Source organism: Lipotes vexillifer, unplaced genomic scaffold (assembly GCF_000442215.2).
Source record: "Lipotes vexillifer unplaced genomic scaffold, Lipotes_vexillifer_v1.1 scaffold636, whole genome shotgun sequence".
Classification (NCBI taxonomy): Eukaryota; Metazoa; Chordata; class Mammalia; order Artiodactyla; family Lipotidae; genus Lipotes; species Lipotes vexillifer.
In genome coordinates this window covers 1330085-1354242 of record NW_006786547.1, presented here as the reverse complement: position 1 = coordinate 1354242, position 24158 = coordinate 1330085, and the positions used below count along the sequence as shown (strand labels likewise).

At 59.7% G+C, this 24158-nt stretch overlaps 3 protein-coding genes across 6 annotated transcripts in view; 1 reads left to right on the top strand and 2 right to left on the bottom strand.

Annotated features, from left to right (window-relative positions):
• Nucleotides 1–6059, bottom strand: part of ENTR1 (endosome associated trafficking regulator 1) — a 6438-nt gene extending 379 nt beyond the window's left edge. The window contains exons 1-9 of one of the 3 annotated variants that reach the window (XM_007458976.1): nt 5848–5917; nt 5604–5750; nt 4795–4863; nt 3912–4024; nt 3209–3610; nt 2610–2683; nt 1998–2106; nt 1619–1681; nt 644–783 (exon numbers count right to left, since the gene is read on the bottom strand). In XM_007458976.1, coding sequence (XP_007459038.1) covers nt 644–783; nt 1619–1681; nt 1998–2106; nt 2610–2683; nt 3209–3610; nt 3912–4024; nt 4795–4863; nt 5604–5750; nt 5848–5917 — 1187 coding nt within the window. Of the gene's footprint in view, nt 1–643; nt 784–1618; nt 1682–1997; nt 2107–2609; nt 2684–3208; nt 3611–3911; nt 4025–4794; nt 4864–5603; nt 5751–5847 lie in introns of all 3 variants that reach the window. The other 2 variants (XM_007458977.1, XM_007458978.1) reach the window with 2 other exon arrangements.
• A 15-nt stretch (nt 6060–6074) lies between these two features.
• PMPCA (peptidase, mitochondrial processing subunit alpha) lies at nt 6075–15709 on the top strand. 2 transcript variants are annotated; one of them, XM_007458974.1, is made up of 13 exons: nt 6075–6241; nt 7408–7610; nt 8044–8123; nt 8367–8449; nt 10279–10373; nt 11151–11251; nt 11638–11901; nt 12212–12304; nt 12400–12518; nt 12626–12716; nt 12806–12868; nt 14369–14513; nt 15539–15709. In XM_007458974.1, exons 1-13 carry the CDS (start codon nt 6171–6173, stop codon nt 15706–15708), a joined length of 1578 nt encoding a protein of 525 aa, XP_007459036.1. In that variant the 5' UTR covers nt 6075–6170; the 3' UTR covers nt 15709. The 2 variants fall into 2 exon arrangements, with proteins under 2 accessions (XP_007459036.1, XP_007459037.1); XM_007458975.1 differs by lacking the exon at nt 10279–10373.
• A 2991-nt stretch (nt 15710–18700) lies between these two features.
• The window catches only part of INPP5E (inositol polyphosphate-5-phosphatase E), a 12494-nt gene continuing 7036 nt past the window's right edge, over nt 18701–24158 (bottom strand). The window contains exons 5-12 of the mRNA XM_007459018.1: nt 22746–22843; nt 22001–22125; nt 21775–21894; nt 21494–21601; nt 20991–21152; nt 20770–20885; nt 20492–20628; nt 18701–18833 (exon numbers count right to left, since the gene is read on the bottom strand). Coding sequence (XP_007459080.1) covers nt 18701–18833; nt 20492–20628; nt 20770–20885; nt 20991–21152; nt 21494–21601; nt 21775–21894; nt 22001–22125; nt 22746–22843 — 999 coding nt within the window. The remainder of the gene's footprint in view (nt 18834–20491; nt 20629–20769; nt 20886–20990; nt 21153–21493; nt 21602–21774; nt 21895–22000; nt 22126–22745; nt 22844–24158) is intronic.

The window sequence follows — 24158 nt, the reverse complement described above, 5'->3', positions numbered from 1 at the left end:
GCCTCTCACTGTTGCGGCCTCTCCCATTGTGGAGCACAGGCTCCGGACGAGCAGGCTCAGCGGCCATAGCTCACGGGCCCAGCCGCTCCACGGCACGTGGGATCTTCCCAGACCGGGACACGAACCCGTATCCCCTGCATCGGCAGGCGGACTCTCAACCACTGCACCACCAGGGAAGCCCAAGTGCAGAGTTTTTAAATCTTAGATTCAGTCTCAAGAGACCCTTTGTACTGGACTTAAATGAGACGGGCTTCTCTACCCACGGCTGTGTCTGGACACCCGATGGGCTTCCCTACCAGCGGCTCTGACTGGATACCGCTGCTGCTGAGCTCAGACCCCTCCCAGGAGCCTCACTGTGCCCTGCATGTCTTGGGCCTTCTACAAGTTTATGTGTTTTTATGAGAGGGAAAGTATTATTCTTTTTCACTCAAAACCTTGGTGTCTTGTAGGTGATTCAGATCTGGCTGACGTTAACCCTCAAGCCTCCCAGGTGAGAACGGTTATCCCCCCGCGGACCGTGGAGGGCCTGCTTGCCAAGGATGTGTCATATGACTGCGGGGTGAACAGGATCACTGAGCCCCACCCCCCCAAGGCTGCAGCTTGAAACATCGGCTAAGCACCCGCCTCCAGCCCCTGCACTCACTTGATGGAGGCATGTGTGTTGTTCATGACAACGCGGAGGTTCTGCAGGGCCACGTCGGTGTTCTGCCTCACGGCTCTCAGGCTGGCACCCTGGCCTGACCGCAGGGCTTCGTTCTCGCGCTTGAGGTTAGAGACCTGCGCCTGGGACCGGGGTGGGGGGTAGGGGGGCGGGCGTGGCAGCGTTAGGACTTTTTCCTGGCTAAACAGGAGAGCAGCTAAAAGGCCATCTGACTGAAACCAGACAAGGCACCCTAGGTAGAGGCGACAAGAGGATGGCTCTTTCCTAACTGGGGGGTAGCAGGCCTCCTAAAGGACACGGGCCTGATGCTGTCCCTGGTACCTCACCTGTCGTCTGGTGTGCACGTGCCACCCCCCCGCTGTATAGTGATGCCCTCGACACTCTTGTTGGGCACAACCAGGAGGCCCGGGAGGAAAGCTCACGCTGTCCTGATTTGGGTGCTTCGTCTGCTGGGGGGGGCAGGAGGGGGAGGGGAGGAGACCCCAGCAGAGATTCTTTGGTGCCCTTTTTGGAATTCACGAATATGTGAACCATTTAAACCCCTCTCTCTAGTTACCTGGAGCAAGCTGATTTCCTGTTTCAGTTTTAGGATGTGATTTTCTGCCTTCACTGCCCGTTTCTGTTACTCCCCCCACAAAAAAAGAAAAAAAATAAAAGGCATCACTGATGGTAAAATGGAGCAGGCCTCCTAAAGGACACGGGCCTGATGCTGTCCCTGGTACCTCACCTGTCGTCTGGTGTGCACGTGCCACCCCCCCGCTGTATAGTGATGCCCTCGACACTCTTGTTGGGCACAACCAGGAGGCCCGGGAGGAAAGCTCACGCTGTCCTGATTTGGGTGCTTCGTCTGCTGGGGGGGGCAGGAGGGGGAGGGGAGGAGACCCCAGCAGAGATTCTTTGGTGCCCTTTTTGGAATTCACGAATATGTGAACCATTTAAACCCCTCTCTCTAGTTACCTGGAGCAAGCTGATTTCCTGTTTCAGTTTTAGGATGTGATTTTCTGCCTTCACTGCCCGTTTCTGTTACTCCCCCCACAAAAAAAGAAAAAAAATAAAAGGCATCACTGATGTGGTAAAATGGACACAGGACTCATCCCCCCCCCCTCCCCGTCCGCCTCCCTCACCTGGCGGCCCCGGCCAGGCGGGCCCACCCCATGGCTGGGCAGCCCACCGTGAGGGGCCCTGCTCCCTGCCGGCCTGCCTGGGCCCACCCAGACCCATGTGCCCCCGGGACAGGACTCGGCGCCCTGTAGGGAGTGACACAGCAGACACCTGACAGTCCAGCCAGGCTGGCCCTGCCCGCCCCGCACCGCGAGCCAGGCGCCAGTCTGCTCACAGCCACGCGCTCCAGACTCTGCTCCACCTGCTGTGCCGCCGGCCCCAGGTCGCGGCAGCCACTCTCCTGGATCACTTTCGCTTCGAACTTCCGCTCAAGCGTCCTCACCCTGGTTAAGGAAACAGCCCCGGTGATTACTTACTACCTTGACTAATTCTAAGAATGCCAGACTATGAGCAGTTTTAATTGGATTGATCGAATAAAAACCACAAGACCCCAAGGTTTCAGAATGCACCTTGGGAGGGACAGCCGTGAGGCAACAAACTCAGAGCTGGAAACACACTTTTACCCAGAACATAAGAAACGTACCTGATGCTGAGGGTTTGACGCAATAAAACCCACGCTCACACAACTACTGAAGCCCTGAAGCCCGCGCGCCTAGAGCCCGTGCTCGGCAACAAGAGAAGCCACCGCAATGAGAAGCCTGCGTGCAGCAACGAAGACCCAACGCGGCCAAAAATAAATAAGTCAAATAAATAAACTAATTTTAAAAAACAAACGATAAAAACCCAGGCACAGTCCAACTCCGATACTTTGTTATCGTTTTCGCACTGGTTTCTTTGAGGGTCAGAAGATAATCTGAATTGCAAGCCTAACTCAAAACTTACGTACATTTCTGTTTGAGTTTCAGAGAAGTTCTGAACCTCAGTTAGCTTTCTTCTGAGCTTAGAATTTTCATCTTTCAGCTGTAGAAAAGGAAAATCCGTATTAGAAGCTCAGTGTCTCACTGCAAAGGGACGTGTACTTCTGCTGTTTGGCTCTGGAACTTCTGGACAAACAAAAACATTGCAAGAGTCCCTCTACAGTCCACGTACAGAGAAAAACCAAAAACAAAGGTTTCTGCTTTCTAAAGGCCTACTACAGTCACAGACTCCAGTCTTACTCAGATCTTGTAACTCTTAGGTGACTATAATTTTTCAAATGCCCTCAGGACACCGGGCAAGCTGTCCCTGAGCCCCCAGCTGGGGTGGACCCTTTTCTGAGGGGCAGCACGTTGAGGGTCTCCCTCTGCTCCAGTTCACGCCCCCTCACAGCCCTCCGCAGGACTTTGGTGGTTACGCTCACGCCGGTCAGACAGACCACAGGCTGTCTTGTCCTTGGAGCCCACCCCCCAGGCCATCAGGGACACCGGGGGCTCCAGGCTTCCTCCAAGAATGCTGCTTAGACACGAGCCGTGACCAGGGTGCCGACGCACAGCCCCCCTCACTTACTGCTTCGTAACTTATCTGCAGCGTCCGAAGGTGCCTGTCCCCCAGAGACTCTCCGTGGACTGTGAAGTCCGTGCTGGGGCTCCCGGCTGGGGAGACGCGGGAGTCGGGGTCGCTCAGCGTGCACGGAGGCAGAGACTCGGGCCCCGCCAGCTCCGACGGGTTGGAAAAAAAGGAGACATAGGTGCTGCAGGGCGACGTGCTGGTGGCGACCCTGGAGGAGTGGGTCTGCTCCACGGCAGACGGCAGGTAGGCCCCGTCCCACCCTTCGTCCTCGTCCTCGTCCAGGAGGTCGCCAGGCCCCGTCAGGTCTTCGAAAAACGGCTGCTGATACTCCAGGCCGCACCCCACGGCCTGGGAGGTGGGGGAGCTGCGGCCGAGTCCCAGCGAGTGCCTCGTGGCTTCCTGAAGAAGACAGGGAGGCGACGCTCAGGCTCCGGAGCCGTCGCAGGCCCTTCTTCCTAGACGTCTGACGTTGGAACAAGAAGAAAGGCCCATCTTGGCTACCGGGAAGGTGGGGGGCAGAAAGGACCTAAACGGCTCTGAGCGCCACACGGCTTCTCCACCGGGAGCAGCAGCTGCCCCGCTTTGCCCCACAGCCCTCGGCCAGCCTCCTGGGAAGCAACACTGCATGCACGTCAGAAGAGAGGCGGCCTCCAGAAGGGTTTTCTATCTAAGGTCGCTGCAAACAACGCCTTAGGTTTACCTTTGAATAAATTCTGCTGTCAGTGTTCTCTTTCGACAGGCCAAGGTTCTTGCTTTTCAGAAACTCTTTAAAGGAAAATGGATTTGCCTCTTCAAGATCTCCAGGTTTCTCACCTGAGATAACAGACGTCACAAGTGTGAAATGTCTCCTGAAGGCCCTTAAAGGGAACGCATCCCTATTCTTTGCTCTTTCCTGAACACGACCCCATCTAAGATGGGGAACACTGCCCTCGTCCTGCCACCGGACCTCAGCAACACTGGGAAATGAGAAAGCTGGCTGATAAAACAGACCAACTCGGGCATTCTAAATTCTCCTTCTCGTCCCAGCCCCTCAGTCCCCGCACCTTGCTGCCCACGGGGTCCACCTGGGGACATCTAAGGCTGCCACGCGCCTCCACTCCCATGCAAAGGGCTTGGGCCGCAGCCTACGCCGGAGGCTGGCAGAGCGGATGTGCAGCCACGTCAGGAACCACTGCTCTGCCTCCAGCCTTTTCCCCACTCACTCTCCAGTTTTCCCTTCTCTTTCCCACTCTCCCGGTACCCAACCAACCACCCTGCGGCTCTTTTGGCCCACCAGGGATCCAAGCCCAGGTGCCAACCCTGTATGACGTTGGCTCCTGTAACCCTGGCCCGTCTCCTCAGACCCCTCAGGTGTGACTTCCCACCCCCTGCCATCCCTCATGCCCAGGTTCTCCTGCCCCCGTGCCCACTTTCCCTCCACCCGCGGGTCAAGATCGACTGTGGGGCTCCACCCCCACCTGCTCTTTCGGGCTCCAGGTGTACTAGTTATATGCTGTCAGACTGACAGCCCTGCTGCTGGGCACGTGCCTGGCACGTGGAGACGTGGACGGAGAGAAAAAGAAAGGGTTACTGAACTACTGTACCTCCAAAGTGTGTGTTCTGGGCTCCTGATGGACCGTGCGTAGTGCCTTTCCCCTTTCCATAGCCAAAATCTGCAAAGAGACATCATCACCCCACCGTGATCATGGGAGGCCTTTATGACCACAACTTTTTTTGACATGCAGTCTCTATTGCAGTGGTTCTTACGGCCTGGGCAACTTTCAAAGCACAAGCCCCCGGGCTCCTGCCCCTGGAGATGGTCTGACATCCATGGGCCCTGGCATCTGTGATTCTGAAAAAGCTCCCGAGAGGTCTGATGCCCCGTGGGGCAGGTGCACATCCTCCGTCTTATGGTGCCTCCTGAATGCCCTCGTGGGTTGTCATTGGCTCTCAGACCCTGACAGAACCACCTAAACGCTCCCTGAACACCCTGGACCCCAGGCAGGCAGTGTAGCCGCTTGGGGAGAATTAGGATGAACTAAAGATGGCCTCTGCCCAGCTGCGGCGACCAGAGGATGGCTACACCTGGTTTCTCAGCCTGGCCTACTGGATGAAGGTTCCCTCATCCTCCCACCTGAGAGAGCAAGGTGGTTTCCTGTGTTGCCACTGGGCCTACCTCTATGCCGGCATTTGCCACGGTGTACTGGAACTGTCTGGCTGGGGCGGCAGGGGGTTCTCCAAGAGGAGACTGTGAGCTCCAGGGGACGGGACTCCTACCCACTTACGTTTCCTACTCCCAGCGCCCGGCGCACGGTGGGGCTAGTGGTCACCGTTGGGCCGGGGGTGAGTTGCGCTATCGCGCGGGACCTACAGGTAGTGCCGGCACCGGGAGTCCCTGAGGCTCGTCTCTCACCTGTGTGTCCCACGGAAGCTAGCACCGGACTGGGCACACAGCACATAAACGTCGGCCGAATGCCGAAGTGGGACTCCAGGTCCCTGGCTTGGGGGCGCTCGCAGTCTAGCTGGGGGAGACAAGACCGGCGCTCATAGAACGCGGGAGCTGTAATAACAAGAGCGACTTCACCGTGCGCCCGCCTCACCTGGGCCTCAGCGCGGACGCCGGGCCGCTGACCCCCGCCCGCCCCCCGCCCGCTCACCGTCCGGAATGACGAGGCCCCGGGCCCGGGACAGCGGGGTGACGCCGGGGCGACGCGCGTAGCCAGCCATCGCCGCGGGCCCCGCGGCGCCAGCCCTCCCTAGCCCGGCAGCGGCGGCTCCATGACTCCGATTCCGCCCCGGCCGCGGCCCAAGTCGACCGCCCCAGTCGCCCGCCTCTCGGCCGCTGCGCCGAGCCTCTGGCCGCTGCTTCTGCTCCGCGCAGCGGAAGCGCAAGCCCGAACGCCTTGGGCCGGCGCCGGGGGGGCGGGGCGCCGGAGGCGGAACAGGAAGTGAAGACAGAGTCGGTGGGCGGTGACTCAAGATGGCGGCTGTGGTGCTGGTGGCGACGCGGCTGCTGCGAGGCTCGGGGTCTTGGGGCCGCTCGCGGCTGAGGTGAGCCGAGGGCAGGCCGGGGATCGGCTGGGGGCTGGGGCGGCCCGCGCCCTTCTGGATGCTTCGCCTTTGGCTCCCCCACGCCGAGGGGCGGCGCCCGGCAAGCTGGCTGGGAGTGCGGGACCCCCGCCCGGTCCCCGAGGCGACGGGGGCACTTCCCCCCATGGCGCCCCGGGCTCAGGTCCCGAGCCCCATCCGCCTCTGTCCCGCCCTCTCCTCCCGGGCGGTCGGTGGGGGTGGTGGTGGTGGTGGTGGTGGTGGTGCTCGTCCGAGGTCACGTGTCATCTCCGCCCCGGCCCCTTCCGGCCGCGTGCCCCCTTGTGAGGCCGAGCCGGCAAGCCTGGGTTCTGTGGTCGCCAGAGCCATGTCCTTGACTGCTGTGCTCTGTCCCCTGTTCTCTGGATGTCTGGCCTTTTCCCGCACTGGCGCTTTCATTCAGGCGACAGATGGGTGTTGATCCCTCGCTGTGAGGTCCTGGGTGCGTTGGGGACAGAAACCAGGCACTGGGTCCAGGCAGTCTCAGGCCCAAAGTGTCAGCTTTAAAGGGAGTAAGCCGCCTTCGGCGGTAAGAAACAGGAGAGACTAACTTCAGGTGGAATGAGGAGGAGCAGCTTACGAGGAGGTGACATCTGAGACGAGGGACGGGGAACAGTGCAGGGGAAGGCAGGTCAGGCCGGGAACCGTGAGAACAGCAGCGAGGGGATGATAAGCCCAGTGTGTCCAGGGAACGGGCCAACTGGCCAGTGGGACCCGGACCTGGGGCGGGGTGTGGCTAGCAGATGAGTTTGGAGGGGGAGTTAGAGGCCTTCGGGACCCAGTGAAGAGATGTGGATTCTGCTTAGGCTCCAGGGGGCTGTTGAAGGGCAGGGCTTGGCCAAGTGCTCGGTGTGTAGAAACAGACTTAACCCATTTAACCCTCTTTTCATGGAGGCGGCATTTGAGGCCTAAAGACCTGAACCAACTTGCCGCATGTCCCTGGGAACACCTCGGTGGTGTTCTTGGTCACTCCTCTGTGTTGTCTCTGGGGACGTGTAGAAATCAGTCCTCTAGATAAGGAGATGCTAATTTTTTAAATGCACACAAAATACAAATAACTGCACCTAGGTGGTCACCACAGGTCCCATCATCTCAGTTGTATTGTACCTGGGCCGATTTCTGTGTTTCAGGTTTGGAGCCCCTGCATACAGGCAGTTCAGTAGTGGCGGTGCCTATACCAGCGTCCCCCTCTCTTCCCCCTTGCCCGGAGTACCCAAGCCTGTTTTTGCTACAGTTGATGGACAAGAAAAGTTTGAAACCAAAGTCACCACACTGGAGAATGGGCTTCGTGTGGCGTCCCAAAATAAGTTTGGACAGTTTTGTACAGTAGGAAGTAAGTACTGTCGGTAGCATTGTGGGTGGCCCTGTTTGTTGTAATATGTACACACTTTAGTTGACTGTTAGTTGTACTTAGGGCATCGTTCCTGAATTGTATCCTGAGTGAAAAAGCATGGCGTAGAATCTGAAAATTTAGTAACCAGAGTATGAACGGTGGCTCTCCTGGTGGTGCGTTTTGTTTCCTTCTTTCTACCTTTCTGTTATCCTAAAAGTTTTCTACCAGAGATATAAAGTAGGTAATTTTGTAGATACTGACGTACGTATATAGCTGTGAAAACCTTCAGAATCAAGGTAATATACGTACTTGTCATTCTCATGTGTTTAAATCTGGCTGTTTGGTCATATTCACAATTTTAAAAGGTTTGTCTTGATTAAATCTTCTGTTTTGAATATCTGATTTAACCTGTCAACTTTATTTTTATTGCCAGTTCTTATTAACTCTGGATCAAGATATGAAGCAAAACATCTCAGTGGAATTGCTCATTTTTTGGAAAAATTGGCATTTTCGGTCAGTGTCCAACTTGTGATTTTTGAGACTATACTTGGGAAGAATCTGTCAAGGTTTGCTTTTCTAAAGTGGATATTTTAATAAATGTTTAAGTTGCCAAGTCGATACTAATTAAGGTTTTTAAGTTAAAAGATGACTTGATTTAATGTGTTCTGAAAACAAAAGTAAATTTTTTTCTTAAAAACTGTATTCTGGAGGTTGTTCTGCATGGCTTATGTAGGTTCTCTTATTCATTTTTCCTAGTCTACTGATCGATTTGACAGCAAAGATGAAATTCTGCTTACCTTGGAGAAGCACGGGGGTATTTGTGACTGCCAGACATCAAGGTACGCCAGCTTTCACGTACAGACGCATCTTTTATCATGTGGACTGTCCTCATCCTTGGTCAGAGTCCCCCTGAGCCCCTCCCATTGGCGAGGCCATGGAGGTGAATGGTGAGAAGTGAGCCCTGGTCCAGGCAGAGACTCGGGTGGAGGGTTGGGTGGGTGGCAACACTTACACAGAGGCTTGTGCTCCGAGGGCCAAGCCTCCCCTGTCATTCGAGCCAGGCTGCTGGCTGGCCACTGGGGATGCAGAGCAGGCCTGTCCCCAGGATGCTCACAGATTGGGCAGAGGGCTGCACCACAGGTGGTAGCTGCAGGAGCCAGGGGCCGAGGGTGGTGGGAGCGTGGGGGAGGTCAGGAAGGGAACGGTAGGCAACTCAGCCTCGGGGCTGCTGCTTGAAGGCGCCTGCCAGGTGGAATAACGGGTGGCCGTGGCTCAGACCCAGGGGATAGCAGGTGCAGAGGCTCAGCCTGGAAGAGGCAGTGGTCGGTTTGGGGTGGGGAGGGTTAAATAGGCAGCTGGGGCACAGATGGGATAGGGGTGCAGTGGACAAAGGCAGGTGGTGTTTGTCTGCCCAGTGTGGGGCATGTTTTGGAAAGCTCTGTTCTGGGCAATGTGAGATGAGCAGACAGAGATCACACTTTTTTTTTTTTTTTTTTTTTTTGGTCCCCCCCCCTTTTTTTTTTTTTTTTTTTTTTTCAGTATGCGGGCCTCTCACTGTTGTGGCCTCTCCTGTTGCGGAGATGTTTTGGAAACCGCTGTTCTGGGCAATGTGAGATGGGCAGCCGGAGATCACCTTTTTTTTTTTTTTTTTTTTTCTGGTCCACACCGGGTGGCATGCGGGATCTTAGTTCCCCGACCAGGGATCGAACCCGGGCCCCTGCAGTGGAAGCACAGAGTCCTAACCACTGGACCGCCAGGGAAGTCCCAGATCACACTTTTTTTAAGTGGTTGGTTATTTCGATCTGAATGCTAAAAAAATTAGAGAGAGAACATAGGTTAAATGCCAAGAATTAGAGTTGACATGGAGGCAGCATGTTCACATGTTCAAAAAAAGGTCTGTTCAGAAACTTGTGGCTCCCGGCTGCCCATGAATGAAAGCCAGACTGGTTGGCTGTGTTCTTGTGAAAAATCTCATCCTCCGTCTCCCCGGGGAGCCCCTTTCTCTGGTCAGGCAGGCCTGTGTTCTGCCCCAGTGCAGCCAGCTAATGCTCAGCTCAGACTCGCGTTCCTGCCGCTCTCGCACGTGGTCCTACAGTACTTTCCCGCTGAGAATGGCCCCTTCCCTGCAGAGGCCCTGGTGGCCACGCCTCCCCTCCAGGGCTCCCTCCTCTCCACGTGGCAGCCGGGCCCGCTCTGCGTGGGCTCTGGCCTGACCGTGCAGCCCTTGTGGCTCTGTGGTTGTCACTTCTGCGCCTTCCCTGCCTCAGTGCGCCTGTCTGATCACAGTGCCTCGTGCTGTGAGCTACTGTTAGAATCAGTCTCTGTCTCCCAGCCGTCTAAGGCCAGGCATGCGCCCGTGTGGACAGTTCGCCTAGCGGACACTCAGCGCAGGATGACACGAGTAGCCTCAGAGGGGGCTTGTGCTGGTGAAAACCACCCAGCTGCCTCTCCAGTAGGGCTGGACAATGTCTTCCACTCCAGCGAGTAGCCTGTGCACAGCTGTGGTTCTTGTCTGCTAAGAGTTTACACTGTAAGATGGGAAAGGGGAAAAAGCCCCAGGTGTGTGCTGACCCTCGACGCAGAAAGATGTAGCCGCCTCCCCTGCCATCCCAGCATACACCTGTCATGACCTTAGTGCCCCCGACGTTGGTCTTGTTGGTTTTTCCAGAGACACCACCATGTATGCTGTGTCTGCAGATTCTAAAGGCCTGGACACGGTGGTTGGCTTGCTGGCAGACGTGGTCCTGCACCCCAGGCTAACAGGTGTGCGTTCGGGCTGCTTGAGGGGTGCTGGGGTGGAGGGCAGTGCTGGGAGGTGTGTTGATGCACTGCCCCGGGGAGGGGCGCTGTGTTATGGAGGCTTGGGCCCACCCACCAGTGACAGTCAGCAGGGGGTCACTGGAAACAACGCTCACGGTTAGAAACGTCCTTGATACTGAATACTTGGACACTTCCCTCTGTGTCCTTTGACGTTTGTAGCGAAATGGTTCTTTCATTTCAGAAAAGCATCTCAGACGGTGTTTAAACACCCTGACTGACGCGCTACCAGAAGTTTCTGTGTCTCTGTCCCCATTCCCTTCCTCAGCCTTGCAAATGGCAGGACTTCAAGCTCCCTCCTAGGAGTGGACCAGGCCAGTCTAGCTGCGCTGTGTTTCACAGCAGCCTGGCCTTGGGGTTCCCAGGCTACGGTTCCGTATTACGATCTTTCTGGCGCTGGTTCCAGTTACCTGATGAAACACACCCCCGCCATTGGTCTGTGCCTCTGTGTCTGGACCTCAGCGCCTCGTACGGGGAGGAAGCCGCGGCTCGGAGCGGGGCCAGGTGGCTGCTTCCAGGCAGAGCGGAGGAGGCCCAGTTCATACAGTTGGTCCCGGCCTGCAGGGCACTCTCCCCGTCGCTCGTACTAGTGCCCCCCAGCTCTGCCGCAGAGGAAGGCAGAGGAGGCTCTGCCCGTGCCTGCCAATGAACGACACTGGGCCCCGCTCAGCGACCCAGAGTCGGGGCGGCCTCCAGCTGAGCCTCGTCTCTGGTTCTCTGCAGATGAAGAAATCGAGCTGACGCGTATGGCTGTCCGGTTTGAGCTGGAGGACCTCGGCATGCGGCCCGACCCGGAGCCCCTTCTCACCGAGATGATTCACGAGGTGCAATGGACACGCAGGCCACCTCCACGGCCTCGCCCCCTGACCCCGGGCTCGGCGGGGGTCGTTCACCTGCCTGATGCCACCTTGCAGAACATTTTTAATTTCTGAATTTGTTAGCTATGCGTGTTTTAAACTTTCTGATCCTCACGGTGACGAGGGCTGTGGAGCGATGAGGTGTTATTTTACGTTTCTTACGAATTTTTCTTCTGGAGAGGGAGATTTTACTATTTTTGTAAACACAAAGCTGCTCCTGCCAAACGGGAGCTGAAACAAGCAGCGGGTGGGCTTTTCCCATCGGGCAGGGGGTCGCTGCAGCCCCGGCTAGCCTGGGGAGGCCTGGCTGTGTTCTCTTTGTCACTTGTGTTTTTCTTGCTTCCTTTACCAAGGCTGCTTACAGGGAAAACACAGTTGGCCTCCACCGTCTCTGCCCTACGGAGAACATAGCAAAGATCGACCGATCGGTGCTTCATTCCTACCTGAGAAACTACTACACCCCGGACCGCATGGTGCTGGCCGGGGTGGGGGTGGGGCACGAGCAGCTGGTGGAATGCGCCAGGAATTACCTGCTGGGCACCCGCCCTGCCTGGGGCAGTGGGGCGGCCGCGCACGTGGACGGATCGGTGGCTCAGTACACTGGGGGCATCGTCACGGTAAAGCCATGATCTCGGGTTGCGTACGCTTTCTTTGACTTCGTTTTTCAGTGTGATCGACCTTGTGTTTGTCCTGAAGGTGTTAGGTTCACCTTAATCAGGCTTCACCTTAACGCGTGTTCCTGTTAGAGCCGAGTTCCACCTGGGCTGGAGGCTCGGCTGGCTCGCGCCTCTCGAGGGGTTTCCTGACGTTGGTGTACGGTTTCTGTAGACCTGTTTATATACCACCTGACCTGAGAAGTGTGTGAGGCCTGGTGGTCTTTAACTGAGTGCATGCGTCTTTCACTGAGTGCATTCTTCTTGGTTCCAGCTGGAAAGGGACATGTCCAGTGTCAGCCTGGGCCCCACCCCGTTTCCCGAGCTCACGCACATCATGATTGGCCTGGAGAGCTGTTCCTTCTTGGTGAGTCCTGGGCGGCTCAGGCAGGGAGTCCTGGAGCGGGTGTCACACCTGCGCGGGCTCAGCCCAGGCTGAGCTCTGCCATCTGTCTGCCGCAGGAGGGGGACTTCCTCCCTTTCGCTGTGCTGAATATGATGATGGGCGGTGGCGGCTCCTTCTCGGCCGGCGGGCCTGGCAAGGGCATGTTCACCAGGCTCTACCTCAACGTGCTCAACAGGTGGGTTGGGTGCCCTCACCCGCTGCGTTGGGGCCACCGGTCCAGCCGAGCATGTGCTCTGGGGCCTTGAAACCTTCCTGGTGTCCCTCTCCCCACGTCCCTCACAGGCACCACTGGATGTACAACGCGACCTCCTACCACCACAGCTACGAGGACACAGGCCTCCTGTGCATTCACGCCAGCGCTGACCCCAGACAGGTGAGGGCCAGGCCTCCTTCACTGCAGGAACTGGGGGACGAAGGCTGCCGGGCTGAGATCATGCTCTCCTGCTCCACGCTCTCTTACAGGTTCGAGAAATGGTGGAAATCATCACGAGAGAGTTTGTTTTAATGGCTGGAACTGTGGATGTGGTAAGTAGGGCTCGGAGCCATTTCCAACATCCTTGCAGTGTTCGATAGGTAGAGAACGTGGTGTAGGGGTGGCCGGCAGAGGGCCCGTGCTCTGTGCCCACACCACCAGCATCCCAGCCAGGACAGCACAGCCCCGGGGTGACCCAGACCTGGCCCCGTGGGAGCCCGTCCTCCCTGGTCTTGATGCTGAGAAGCCCCCCAGCGCCAGGTCTGCTTGCTCTGACCGAGCCCGTGCCTCTTGTGCCTGCCCTGTGTCCTTCTGTAAAAGGGTACATTGGAGCAGCGTTGAGCAGAATGAGCGGGTCATGCAGGGCATTTTTCTAGCTCTTTCCTGGCTCTGGTTTATGTTTTGAGATTTTGTTCCCTCATTTTTTTCATTTACTTTTTATCATACCACGCGTGTGTAGAAGTCTTGCTTTTTTTCCTGGATCAGAACTGGCACCAATAATCAGATTCTATATACACGCTACACGTGGAGGTGTGCCCAAACACGTGTGTGCACATGCACAGGCACATACACATGCACACAGCAGCAGAGAAGCCCAGCGTGTGCGCCTGCTAGGGGTCGGTGGGTGTGTTTCACCTCGGGCCTTCTCTTCTGCACGATCCATGTTTTCTGCAGTAACCGCATACTCCCTTTTTAATCAGAAAAAGAAGCGTTATTTTAAAAATAAAAACGTGTTTAAAAATTTACATGTGGTGGTTCCATTAGCATTCTGCTAGAAAAAGTGTTTTTCTCTAACGTGAAGGCAGCTTGAGATAAAAATTATTTCCTCGAACTTGCAAAAGTGATCAAGACGTGTGTTAAATCAGGAGTTATTTTACTTAAAAGACACACAGACTCTAGGCGGCTGAGGTGTTTTCCAGCACCTGTTCTCCAGGCCTGAGAGCTCCCCGGTGGGCAGCCTGCACCTCTCACCAGTGCCCCCGTCTCTGCCCTTGCACTCTAGGCTGGGCTTCAGGAATGGAACTTACTGGAGCTGCAGTCTTAAACTTGGCCCCAGATACAGAGCTGGTAGCTTGAGCTGGCTCCTGCAGATTTCCTGGGGAGCGTGGTGAACATAGCTGACAGGACCCTGCTCCGGGATTTGCGGGGAGCCCCAGAGCCGGCGTTGAGTTTGTTTTCCTTGTGATTTCAGTGTGTGGCCAGCTCTGGGGTCCTGGAGTTTGGGTGTTCGGTGTTCTTCCCTGCTCATGCTGCATATGGCAAAGTGTAAACTCAAGAACTCCAGGGAAGCACACGCTTCTCCCTTATTTCGAATGTGGTAAAGGCCCTATTAGTGTAGTTCCAGCCGTGACCCAGAAAGCACAGAGGTGGAAACATGGCGGGATCTGCTGGTGACTTGGGCCGCGAGCCCAGGCACGGGGGGCCGTGTTCCCTTATTTAGCCCTGGGTAAGCTTCGCCAGGACATGTCCGTCAGCCCCTCTGCTGGCTGGGCTGTTCGCAATTGGCTGGGAGACGGGCGTGAGCCCAGGGACTGAGCCACGTGACCCCGCAGGTGGAGCTGGAGCGGGCCAAGACGCAGCTCATGTCCATGCTCATGATGAACCTGGAGGCCAGGCCCGTCATCTTCGAGGACGTGGGGAGGCAGGTGCTGGCCACCCGCTCCAGGAAGCTGCCCCACGAGCTGTGCACACTCATCCGTGAGTCCCGGGCCCAGGGCGGGGTGGCCCCCGCAGGACCGCACCCCAAGCCTTGTCCTGTCCCAGGTCTGCTTCCCGGCCCCGCCAGCGCCGGTGGAGCGCCTTCCCTGTGTGACTCCAGCTTTGGGCCCCCTAATGAAGGGGCCTCTCGCGACCCCTACAGGTTTCAACGCAGATTCAATGGGAAAGTGGGTGGAAAATGCGTGGCCTGGTGCCGTGCTGTGCGTGGCGACACCAGCTCCAGCAGCGCTGCCCCGGGGCTCGTGGCAGGAGTCCGTGGCCCCCTGTGAGCGGTCTTCAGGAGGCCCTGAGCCTCCAGTTCAGGATGCCAAGCTGTACTTGCTTGTGACTCTCTGGGGGACAGGTTAATCTTAGCTTTGTCAGATTCCCAAAGGGTCCGCAACCCCAGAAGGGCTCTGCCTACTGCTCTGTGGGGCCGAGTCGCCCAGGGGGAAGCTGACATGGCCCCCAGGCGTCTGCTGGGTTTGGAGTCCTGCTGAGGACTGCGCTTGCCCCGCCCATGCACAGCCCCTCAGACCCTCGAGTATGACAGTACCTGGTCTCCCTGAGGCCTCGTCTTCTGTAGAAAATAAGTTCCCAGGGGTGTGGTTCCCTCCTCCAAGGCTGGGCCACGTGTGCAGCCCCTCGGCCCCCCACGTTCTGACCTCACCCTTCGTCCACGCAGTGCTGAGGCTTTGGTTTTGCCCTCCCTGCAGACTCGCCATGTAGGTAACTCACAGCTGAGGGGTTTTTTTCTTTTTTAATTAATTACGTTAACTCCTGTTGGGATGGGCACGTCCTAATGCAATTGAAATTGACACTTGCTCATTTACTAAGAAACTCACCGTGCAGTCCACACGTGGCTGCGCTTGGACCCTCTGGGGGCCTCAGCATCCCTCGTCCGCAGGTGGGGAGGCGGTGGCAGGTTGGGGACCCCTCTGTTCAGGACCACAGCCACGGCGTGGAGAGGAGTGGGGTCCACGCGGGGTCGGGTGTTCACCTGACGCCTCTCTTCCCCGTGCCAGGCGATGTGAAGCCAGAGGACATCAAGAGAGTTGCTTCTGCAATGCTCCGCAGGAAGCCCGCAGTGGCCGCCCTGGGGGACCTGAGCGATCTGCCGGCGTACGAGCACGTCCAGGCGGCACTGGCGAATAAGGACGGGCGCCTGCCCAGGACGTATCGGCTCTTCCGGTAGAGGCGCCGCAGCAGCACCGTCCACACGCGTTTCTTTGGGGTGACTTTAGGGCAGACGTTCCCAGACGGTGCAGACTGTGGGACTTTTCCTAAACGTGAATTCCTTCAGAATTGGACGTGCCAGTCAGTGGAATAAAGATTGCTCCCCACCACTGCAGCTGGAAACCAGGGGAAGCGCAGGGAGGCTGGGGCAGCCGGCCGGGGTCAAGCCGGACTAGTCTTCCTGCTTCCCCAGGGGTTTCGGCAGGTGGGGGACTGCGCGGTTCCCCGAGGCCGGTAGTCGTTGAGCGGGCGAGGCCTGACCTCTCCTCTGAGGCCCCTGGGCCCATCAGCCCGCCTGCGTCCGGGAGGTCAGGACCACCCATGCCGGCACCTTGAGGGTCCCGGGGTGATGCACCATCCAGCTTGACCGGTGAGGGGTAGCCTCTTGCCCTCAATAGTAAGGCCCTGATTTCAGAGGTGGGGAGCTCGGGGCGGGGGAGGTGGGCTTGAAAGGCGGGAGGACTGAGGCTGCGTGCGGGGCCCTGCAGGCTCAGGGGGCTTCGGTGACAGGGCCCTGCAGGGCCTGGGCACCTGCACTGGCTGCCGTGGGTCCTTCTGACGCTGCCGTGGTTCAGAGGGCGGCTTCCTGGCCGCCAGAGGGTTGCACAGAGCCGGGCCACAAAGCTTTGTGGCGAAGAGTCGTCTCCAGGCCGTATCTTTTGAAACGCTAAGCGCAGCCCCAGCTGTCCAGCTGGGAGAGGGAGGGGTGATCAGAGGCCATCAAATAAACGTTTCGGCGTCACTTGTCACGTCCGTTCATCTTGCCGGGGCCTGCTGTCCCTTTATTTCCATCCCTTTACTGCACACCTGCCCTGGCCCAGGTGGGAGGTGTCTGCGCCCCTTCGCCTGCTCTGCTCCAGTCCGCTGGGTGGGAGCCCCAGGCTCATGGCAAGCGGGCCAAAGGCGTGGATTCCAGTTGTTAGGAACGCCCTGTGGTGACTGGGCTGGCTGGGAGGGAGCGCGGGAGTGCGAGGCGTCCTGGGAGCTGCTCCCAGCCAGGCCCAGGTACCTCTTGTGGGAGCTGGCGCTCACCTGGGCTTTCTTACCTCCTGGACACCCACCCCTCCCTCTCTCCTCCCCCTCTACCCCCCACCGCCCCATTCACTTGGGGGCCTTCCCTCCACCCTTTCAGCCCCCGCCTACTCTACGCGCTGTCCCTGCTGTTCCCAGAGCCCCGCGTGCGCCTTCGTTGGCGCCCACGCCGAGTCTGGCCCTTGGGGACTGGCTGGCCTGTGGCCTGTGGCAGGACTCAGCGCGTTGGAGAGAACGAGAGACAGATTTTAAAAACCACCCTCACACTCGGTCGTATTTCACAATTCTTTATGAGGCTTGTTTTCCAGACCCTGGTCGATTTCATTTGTGTTAATTTGAATTTCAACCTAACCGTCCAAGTGAAAGCCCATTCATCTAAAGTCTGTGATGGCTCTCACACTAAGTCAGCTGTTTCACTTCGGACCCATGAGATGTACGCAGTGACCCCTCCTCGAGGACACGAAGCCCAGCGTCAAGCCAAACTAATACACGTCAGTGTCGCCTTAACTCTCTCTTCTCCGTGATTTGGGTCAGAGAAAACGCCTAGAAAGAATCCATAAAACCCTACTCATTTCGGGCCCTGTTACCACAAAAACCTTTGTAACAAAAGAGATTTTCTGTTAATTGACTCAAAGCTCGACGGCACATATTCTTTGAGCAGAGTTTTATATACACAAGCTGAAGAGCTTCTTGAAACCAGACGGATGAGCTGCGCCGCCTCATTAGTGGGGCTTCTCCCGTTTGCATCGAGAGGTTGCACGTGTATTGCTTTAGAATTCACACTCCATGTTCTGGAAGCGGAGGCGAATAAAAGTTTGATGACAGTATCCGTGGGAGTTGGCTTTACATCACTGACACGATTCACTCAAGTCTGAAGTGTTCACTGTTCCCTAAAAGCCCTTTCTCAGCGGACACTTACCTGGGGGCAGTGGGCGGGGGCACAGGAGCACAGCACAGGGGCCGGGAGAGACCGAGCTTCCTGCTTTGGAGCGTGACAGCCTCTCCTTACGAGAGCGCTGCAACAGACTGCTGCTCTCTAGGACTCAGTCTTTGGCCAGGAAGAGTTTAAGGTCCAATAGATGCATTTATTTAAAAATATAAATATGGAAAAATAAATAAAGACTAGATTGAATGCCCCTAGATGTTCCCACATTCAAAGCCTAAGTTCTTTTGTTTACGAGATGGATTAAGAGACAAAGCAATAACGCACCCTAAACCCTTTAAGAAAACAAGACATCCAGGCTGGTGGGGGCCGGCCTGGGCTGGCAAGGTGTGACATTCCAAGCTTCCAGCGGCTTCTCAGACCCAGGAAACGCACCACTTAACGTTAATGCCGCTCGTGGCTAACGTTACCTAAGCAAATGGACCCAGATGGACCGGGAGAGGAGAAGCAGGTGGTCTCCTGGGCCTGAACCGCCGGCCGGCCGTCCTCATTCCAGCCTCAGCTCGGTCCTAGCGCGTGCCGTGGGAACAGAGGCCCAGGGTCACCAGACCCCCGGCGGCGTGCCTGGCGCTCAGACGAGGAAGGGCAGCTCCTGGTTTGGGTTTGAGAGGCTGCCGGGAGGCTGCAGATCCAGACGTGCAGACATAAAGGAGGTCAGGGTGCCTGGCCCGCACGCGGGCTCTGCCGCTGGCTTCAGGGCACACGAGCTGCTCACGGCCAGTCCGGGGTTTCCCACCGACAGTGGCCGCCGTGCGGGGAAGCCGCCCTGAGAGAGGGAAGCGCCATGGGGGCGTGCGGTTCTGTCCCAGCGGCGGCGCCGGGCCTGGGGCCTCCCGTCGGGCTCTCGCAGAGGAGCGGGCAGCCCCCAGCAGCGGTTCATCAGCGTCCCGGACGGCAGCCTCCTCCGTCTTCCCGGGTTCCTGGGTCAGATACCCTCCCGGGTTGCAGGTGACCAGTCCTCCTTCGGCAAATTTCCTCAAGAGACGGTACAGATGGCGCTGGAGTGCTGGCTCTTCAGCGCCTGCTGTCTCTGGATCTCTCTGGAAATCCGTCTCTTAATTCCTATCAGGTACAGTTCTCGGTCAAACTTGCCGGCAGCTAGCGGGATGCTGGGGAGGAAAGAGCCATCAGGAGGGCACCATCCTCCTGGCCTCTGTACTCGGGCGTTTGCTGCGGGCGGCACGTGGTGGTGGTGGTGGGGGGGATGGCCGAGGCCTGGGTCCCCGCGGCTGCCCCGACTGGCAGCACAGCCGCAGCACAGCGCCGTGAGCCAGGGGAATGGCTCCCTCCTGCCTGTGCCAGGCCTGCCTCGCAGCAGCTCTAGGACAACCCCAGCTGTCACTGGCTCTTCCAGGGGTCCGGGTGAGGTCCCCACCCTCTGGCGTGTCGCTCGCCTGACACCTGCTTCAGACAACCTACGCCAGCCATCTCCACGCAGGGCGGCTGGAACCCTGCTCCCCTTGGGGCATCAGGACACAGGAGACCAGGCCGTGCTCCCAGGCAGCACCCCCTGTGCCCACCCCCCCAGGGCCCAGGAGTGAGGGGTGGTACTGACTTGTCTCTCCCCGGCCTCACTCTGACCCGGAACAGGCCATACACGGGGCGGTGGTCGGACGTCCTGATCCCGGGGCAGGAGGAGTACTTGACGGGACAGATGTCGTCCCTGTGGCGGCTCCTATACATGATGCGGTCCTGTGGGAAGGGTTCCAGGGGCCGTCTGGCTGCCGGGCTGGACCGGCTTGCCTCGCGTCGGCTGCCCTTGAACGAGTCCCCGTGTCGAAGGCCCCCAGGAGGCCCGGCCCCCACGCTCCCCCAGCCCTGCGGGCGGCTCACCGTGTACGAAGGGGTCCTCTGCTTGGAAGTGGTATCATACGAGTCCTTCCCGACGTCGAACTTGTACGTCGGCAGGAAGTGGATGTACGGCTCCTGGAAGCCCTTGAAGATGGACCCTGGGACGGGCAGAGCCCCCACCTCAGAGCCGCGGCTTGGAGCCCAGGGTCGCCCCCGCCCCCCCGGGGTCCCTCCTGGCCGGGCGGCTGCTCTCCCCGCCTCACCTCTCTTCATCTCCCGCGTGAGCTGGTCGTGCTGCAGCAGGGCCTGCACGCTGGCGCCCGGGTCCTGCTTCAGGATGGCTTCCACGGCCGCCCGCCCGCCGCTCAGGCGGAAGTTGAAGTCTCCGAACCAGAAGACCCCGTCGAAGCGGGAGGTGACGTCCGCTGGTGCGTTAGCGGGTGGAAAAGCGCATGAGCCCAGTGCCCCCCGCGCTCCTCACTCCCACCGCAAGGCCGGGGCTCCCTGGGAAGCAGGTGGTGGCCCACGACGCTGCTGGGGCTCAGGGCTGGGGCGGGGGGGTGGGGCGCGTCCACAGCTTTCTGGGTTCACGCGGTCACGGGTCACGACTCAGGGAGCAGGCGCCAGGCCTTGCTTCGGTCAGCAAGCGACTTTCCAGACTTTTCTGACCTCGATTCTCAAAAGCTCTGAACAGCCCGTCTCCACTAACCCTCCAGAGAACAAGGCAGAAGCCACCTCGTCTTTGGGGGAAGGTAAAGCAGCTCACCGGCGTCAGAGCGGTAGGGGCTGGTGTCCGGCACATTCTTGGGCAGCGCCAGGCCCTGGACGGTCTTGCTGTAGTCCAGCCATCTCCACGCAGGGCGGCTGGAACCCTGCTCCCCTTGGGGCATCAGGACACAGGAGACCAGGCCGTGCTCCCAGGCAGCACCCCCTGTGCCCACCCCCCCAGGGCCCAGGAGTGAGGGGTGGTACTGACTTGTCTCTCCCCGGCCTCACTCTGACCCGGAACAGGCCATACACGGGGCGGTGGTCGGACGTCCTGATCCCGGGGCAGGAGGAGTACTTGACGGGACAGATGTCGTCCCTGTGGCGGCTCCTATACATGATGCGGTCCTGTGGGAAGGGTTCCAGGGGCCGTCTGGCTGCCGGGCTGGACCGGCTTGCCTCGCGTCGGCTGCCCTTGAACGAGTCCCCGTGTCGAAGGCCCCCAGGAGGCCCGGCCCCCACGCTCCCCCAGCCCTGCGGGCGGCTCACCGTGTACGAAGGGGTCCTCTGCTTGGAAGTGGTATCATACGAGTCCTTCCCGACGTCGAACTTGTACGTCGGCAGGAAGTGGATGTACGGCTCCTGGAAGCCCTTGAAGATGGACCCTGGGACGGGCAGAGCCCCCACCTCAGAGCCGCGGCTTGGAGCCCAGGGTCGCCCCCGCCCCCCCGGGGTCCCTCCTGGCCGGGCGGCTGCTCTCCCCGCCTCACCTCTCTTCATCTCCCGCGTGAGCTGGTCGTGCTGCAGCAGGGCCTGCACGCTGGCGCCCGGGTCCTGCTTCAGGATGGCTTCCACGGCCGCCCGCCCGCCGCTCAGGCGGAAGTTGAAGTCTCCGAACCAGAAGACCCCGTCGAAGCGGGAGGTGACGTCCGCTGGTGCGTTAGCGGGTGGAAAAGCGCATGAGCCCAGTGCCCCCCGCGCTCCTCACTCCCACCGCAAGGCCGGGGCTCCCTGGGAAGCAGGTGGTGGCCCACGACGCTGCTGGGGCTCAGGGCTGGGGCGGGGGGGTGGGGCGCGTCCACAGCTTTCTGGGTTCACGCGGTCACGGGTCACGACTCAGGGAGCAGGCGCCAGGCCTTGCTTCGGTCAGCAAGCGACTTTCCAGACTTTTCTGACCTCGATTCTCAAAAGCTCTGAACAGCCCGTCTCCACTAACCCTCCAGAGAACAAGGCAGAAGCCACCTCGTCTTTGGGGGAAGGTAAAGCAGCTCACCGGCGTCAGAGCGGTAGGGGCTGGTGTCCGGCACATTCTTGGGCAGCGCCAGGCCCTGGACGGTCTTGCTGTAGTCCACCAGCCGCTCGCCCACCTTCCCGTCTCCAGCTGCAAGGACAGCGTCGGGGGCCCTCTCCAGAGGCAGGTTTCGGAGCCCAGGGCTGGACGCCTGGGGGTCCGTCGGGGGCAGACCCCCGCAACCCCAGCAAGCTCTAATCGCACGGCGTCTGCACCGTGACCCTCGCCACCAGGAGCTCTGGGGGTCCAGGGGAGGGACTTACAGGTGAAGTGGGACGTGACGAAGAGGAGGGAGGTGCCGAAAAAGGTGAAGCTGACGCCCAGGGCCCCCTTGGTTTTGATCTGCGACACGATGCGCGTGGTCACCGTGGAGCTCTCCACCTCTGCACAGAGGGAGCAGGGTTGACCGGGCCGGATGCAGCCCCGAAGGCCCCACGCCGCCACACCGCCCGCCCCCCACGCGCACGTCCGGCCCCCGGGGCCGCCTACCAGAGCAGAACCAGATGAGGTCCCTGCGGATGAGCACAGACATGTAGAGCGCCCCGTGGGCCGCCGAGTACAGCATGACGTAGTGGGGGCCCAGCGTCTCCTGCAACCTCGTCTCCCACTCCCGCCTGCGGGGAGGGGCACGGTGGTCGCGCAGCACGACGGGGAGCCCAGGGCCTCCCTGCGAGGCCCGCTTCCTCCTGCATCCCCGGTGACAGGCTGGGTCCCCGACCCCTGATAAGAGCCGGGGGGCAGGAGGGAGGCCACCTTCCCCGCAGGGCCTGGTGCAGTCGGGGCCCCTCCGCTCTGGCCAGGCCTCACGCTGCGGCCCGTGTGCTGCAGGGGCCCTGCCCCCACCCCCCAGCAGGTAAACTGGCAACACAGCCCGGGCCGCAGGCAGACCCAAGAGAGGCGAGTGACGTCTTGCACAGCCTGGGCTGGAGCCCGCGGGACCGCACTGCGCTGTGCCCCTGCCCCCACTATCTCTTGGAGCAGCTCTTTATTTACAAGAAGATGAACCTCATTCCTTCTAAATTCTATGAGTCCCCGTTGGAGAAGAAAACGATCCCGGTTCAGCCCAGGCTCGGCCACGGCCCACGTCTCGCCCCACACGGGGGTCTCGGGCCACAGCAGCTTCAGCCCCAAAGGCCCGACTGGCGCCACTGTTCACAGGGACCCGGGTGCACCAGCGCGGCTGAGACGTGGGGCGGGGTGGCGGCAGTGGCGGGAGAGGGGCGCGCAGCCCTACCTGTCCGAGCAGCCCTCCTGGACGCCGACGACGTACAGGTCCTGAGCAAAGTCAGCCTCGGCCGGCAGCAGGAGCTCGTCTAGGTTCGGGGGCAGCTCCTGCAGAGAAGCGGCACCTGGCAGGGGCCCCAGCGCGAGGGGCTCCTGCTGCCTGGGGACCCAAGGCCGCTCCCGAGGCCGCACATGGGGAGCCCCTGGCCCAGGCAGGCCGCCGCTCCTCCCCCGAGCCTGGCCTCGCCGAGCCTGCACCACCCCCTTGGCTGCGCTCTTCCCTAGCTGGGCACCCATGGGCCTGGCCATCCCCCAAGTGCACCCCTGATGTGCATGGGGTGGGGGGGAGGGAGACACCCCCTCCCCTGCACCTCTGCCCTCACTGCAGCCCCGGGGAGGGAAGCGGGCGCCCGGGCGCTGGTCTTCATCCCCCGACCTGCTGCCGGCCTTGGCCCTCTGGGCCCTGGCGTGGGCCACGCCGTGGATACGCTGGTGGCTCCCCGAGGGTGGCAGAGGCACCAGCCCGGGCACCTGCCTTCACTTCGGCTCAGGTCGCCGTTTCGTGGGGGCCCGTCCAACCCAGCCCTGCCCTGTTCTCTCCCTGCGCCCGTCACCCCAATGTCAGCCCAGGACGCGGCCGCTTCGATTCTCTGGACAGCAAGCACGATGGCACACACGGACGACAGCAGGCACTCAGGAAACGGCCCAAGACCCCGGTGGTGGCAACAGCGTTAGGTCACCCGCAGTCTAGAAGCCCACGGCTGACCCCAGAATCGGAGCACCCCATGCACAGGGATGGAGCCCCCTAACTGTGGGAAGGGACCCCCAGGAGACACGGGGTGGCTGGAGAGAAAGCCGGCGGGACGGCGTCTAGCAGGCTTCCCCAGAAATCAGCGTGCGGACCCCCAGTCTGCCCGGTTTCAGTCGCCCCGGTGGTCCGATGCTCGTCCCATCGGCACAGATGTCCTGAGCTCCAAGCGCCCCGGCTTGCAGGCGGGATGGAGGAGCCCCTGACCGCATGGGACACACGGCGGGAAACAGACTCAGGTTCTGGTGTGGACGCCAGTCCAAGGTGCGCAGCGGCGGACTCACGTCCCCAAGTGTGTGCTGGGACCCACAGGGTGCACCCAGGAGTGGCCCGGGGCAACCCTAACGGCCTGGCCCTGTGCTGGGCATCGCCACGGGGAGGCCGCGCGTGGGGGAGAGGGGGTTCTCAGGGAATCTCTGGCCCTTCCTCCCAAATGTGCTGGGAGCCTAGAACTGCTCTAAAAAAATACAGTGTGTCTGCAAAAAGAAGCATTAATGCCCCACCAGGCGGTGGAGAGGTGGGCGAGAGGGTGTGACGGACAGGAGTCCCCTCCGAGGGACGGGGAGGCTGGGGGAGCCCCAGGAAGAACCTGGTGGGAACCCAGCGCCGTCCTGG